Source organism: Orycteropus afer, unplaced genomic scaffold, assembly GCF_000298275.1.
Source record: "Orycteropus afer afer isolate SDZICR_OR568_19922 unplaced genomic scaffold, OryAfe1.0 scaffold00387, whole genome shotgun sequence".
Taxonomy (NCBI): domain Eukaryota; kingdom Metazoa; phylum Chordata; class Mammalia; order Tubulidentata; family Orycteropodidae; genus Orycteropus; species Orycteropus afer.
Genome location: NW_006921974.1, coordinates 2,822,838 through 2,826,464, shown reverse-complemented (window position 1 = coordinate 2,826,464; position 3,627 = coordinate 2,822,838). Strand labels below are relative to the sequence as shown.

Here is a 3,627-nt window from a genome sequence, read left to right as displayed (position 1 = left end):
AATAGAAGGGCATATATACAAAACAAACATCCAACAATATTCTCAATAGCAAGTAATTTAAAGCACCGCCCCTCCCCCAAACAGGAACCATACAAGGATGGCCTTTATCCCCACTCTTACTCAATATTGTAATTGAAGTCCCAGTCAGAGTTACATGACAAGAAAGGGATAATAAAAGGCATCCAGATTTGCAAAGGAGAAATAAAACTATCTCTATTTGCAGATGATGGGAGCTTTGGTAGCATAGTGCCTAAAGCACTTGACTACTAACCAGAAGGCTGGCAGTTCAAACCCACCAGCCACTCCTCGGAAGGAAGATGGGGCATTCTACACTTTCATCCAAATCACAATAAAAAAAATAAAATAAAACCCATAAACCCATAGAACTATACAAAACAAAGAGTGAACCCTAACATATGCTATGAACTCTAGTTTATAATTGCTGTTATTTTTAGATGCTGTCGAGTCAGTTTCAACTCATAGTGACTTTATGTACAACAGAAAAAAACACTGCCGGATCCTGCACCATCCTCATAATCCTTGCCATGCTTGAGCCCATTGTTGCAGCCACTGTGCCAATCCATCTCAGTAAGGTGCCAATCCATCTCATCAACAGTCTTTCCCTTTTTTGCTGACCCTCTACTTTATCAAGCAGGATAGGTACCTTCTCTGGGTACCAGTCCCTTCTGACATCATAACCAAAGTACATGAGATGAAGTCTGGCCATTCTCCCTTCTAAGGAACATTCTGGCTGTACTTCTTCCAGATTTATTCATTCTTCTGCCACTCCATGGTATTTTCAGTATTCAGCACCAACACGTTTCAGAGGCATCAATACTTCTTCAGTTTTCCTTACTCATTGTCCAGCTTTCATGTGCATATGATGTGATTGAAAATACCATGGCTTAGGTTAGGCACGCCTTAACACCTTAGTTTTCAAAGTGACATTTTTGTTCTTTAATCATTAATAATAATGTATTAATATTGGTGTGCTGATAGAAACAAATATACCACCAGAATTCAAAATATTAGTAATAGAGGAAACTCTAAAAAAAAGTAAGTCTATTAATTTAAAAAAAATTAATTAAGGACTGACAGGAGCAATCACATCATATACTACATTTTGATTACTAATTTCTAGGAATAATGAACAAGAAATTTTGCTACTTTAGAAACTGGTGAAAGAATCCTCAAAATGCACAACAAAAAAAAGGGCTTTCAAATTATTCAAAAAGAAATTAGTGCAAATATTAACATATAAATGCTGAAATTTTGGGTACTGGTGAAATAGTATGCTTTTCTACATTTTAAATATACTCCCAAGAAACTAAACATCCCTACAACAAATGAAACAATTCTTAGAAAGCTGCTATAAAGACCAAATGAAACCTGTCAATTACATCTTCAGAGAACTTTCCAAAAGCTTTGAAAATTATTCCTTTTTAAATGAATTTTTACAAATAGTTAAATATCTTAACTTAAATAGTACAAAGAAACATACTTTCAATGAACTGGTAACAGTACAAAGAAAAAAACTTTTGGTGAACTGGTAAATATGGCAAAAAGTTCTTTTAATAAATTGCTTGAAAGCTGGCCTTCCCTCAAAGAAGGGGGGCCCTGGAACAGAGCCTCTCCGGGTTGGTGTTTGTCACTCCATCTTCACTTATTGGTTCTCTGATTACTCTCTTGAATGAAAAATGCATCAGATAGACACTACAGTACGAATGCAAGTTAGCAAAATCCAATACTCAGCCTAGGACCCTTGCCAGAGAACTAGAGTTAACATCCTTTCTGTTTGAAACTAGGGGAAGAAAAAAGAAGAAGGGAGGGATAGAAGGAAGTGAAGTGTCACAGGGACCTCTAATGGCCACATTTATGCTTAATTTCAGTGAGGAGTGGAAGCTGAGTCTGGTGCTTTCTAACATCCTATATTTGCCTTCCTCAACTGAAGTTCACACACAGCCAGGCTGCACATTCATTATTGCTCTCTGGGCACAGTAATTTAACAGCAACAGGTTTGATTTGGATTTGGAGCACAGCTAGGTTTTGGGTTCAGCAGAACAGATTGCAGATGAAATGAGAGAGATGGCTCTAAGATTGTCACCACTGGATGGATCTGCAGGATTGGATATCCTTCACCATCTGAGTTACAGGTAGCTAACCTGGGTCAAGAAGGAATTCATGGACTTTCCTAGATTCTAGCAACTAGAGCTGAAAAAAAGTCATTATTCATGGGTCTCTAATCCCAAGTATCAACCCGCACTGCGTCTGGGGGCATCATGAGAGTTTTGCATCCAAGAGGGAACAGGTTGGTACATAATTTACAATAATGATTCCCTGGGCAGGGGTCAGAGGTTAGGTGCCTACTGAAGAAGCCCTTTGCTTCAGTTTCCTGAATCCTGATAGGAATGGCCCTCTTCCTAGAGTAGGAGAAGTCAACTAGCATGATGTGAGGGGCCCACCAATCTACTTAGCACCCCAGATGGCCACCAATCATTAGTGTGTGACAAATGCATCCAGGTCCTATTAAAATGCTCATTGTCAGGAGTTAATCCATTAATGTCCACTAACCTATCATATGGCAAAGAAATTGAAGTTCTCACTAAAAAGATTTCATTCTTCTTGGATCCATGAGCAATGCCAATGGAAGTAGCAGTCAAGAAATCAACCAAATCTTCCAGTAAGATGGCAGAATAGGCAGAAAAGCTACTCAGACCCTCTACAACAAAGAAAGGAGAAACCAATTAAAACAGAGATGATAATCCTGGAATCTTGAGCTTTGGAGGGAAGGAAAAAGAAATGGATTAAATACTGATTATCAGAAGAAACTGAATGAAAACATCAAATAAAAAGACAAATAGAGCTGTAGACTGTCAATTGGACTGATGGCGTGGCCATTTTGAATATTTGCAAGCACCATTCCAATCAGGGCAGCAACCTGATAATCAGCTCCTCTAACCAAGGACAGCATGGACACCTACATGGGTGGCTGGTTACCAGAAAGCAACTGTGCCCACATGAACCAACCACATCTGCACTTCCAGCAGCCCCACCAATTATGGTAATGATAGATGGCAGCCAATACCAGCCCAACCCACACTCAACTGGTCTACATGAACATGAACAGAGATCTGTGCACACATTCTCATCTGCTATCAAACTCACCAGGAGACGGGTGGTGACTGCCTAAGTACTGTCAAACTAGCAAGTAGAGCAGCACACAAGTTCCACTCTTTCAGATATATCAAAACAAAATAAAGGAAAAAAAAAAAATCTGGGTGAACCACACCAACATACAATCACCAGTTAAATACAATATGACAACATCACCATGTGTCAGAGATGACTGACAATTCCATTTCACACAAAGAAGTAAGATAAAGTACTATGAACAAGGGACCAAAATACAGAGTGAGAAAATCTCCCTGAGGAAAAAGTGGCATTGGAACCACCTGATAAGGAATTCAAAATCATTCTATTTAGGTCCTTCAATGGAATGAGAGATCAAGGAAAAGACTGACAAAATTAAGGGGAAAAAAAAAAAAGACAAACCTCTAGTAGAATTTAGGGAAACAATGCAAGAGAAACTGACAAAATAAATGAAACATTATAAACCATAAAAAAACA

The 3,627-nt window shown here is 38.6% G+C and overlaps 1 protein-coding gene across 1 annotated transcript in view; it reads right to left on the bottom strand.

The window, feature by feature from the left end:
- Positions 1 to 2,539, bottom strand: part of KIAA1210 (KIAA1210 ortholog) — an 82,576-nt gene extending 80,037 nt beyond the window's left edge. The window contains 2 exon segments of the mRNA XM_042782606.1: positions 2,428 to 2,476; positions 2,479 to 2,539. Coding sequence (XP_042638540.1) covers positions 2,428 to 2,476; positions 2,479 to 2,539 — 110 coding nt within the window.
- Between the last annotated feature and the right edge of the window lie 1,088 nt (positions 2,540 to 3,627).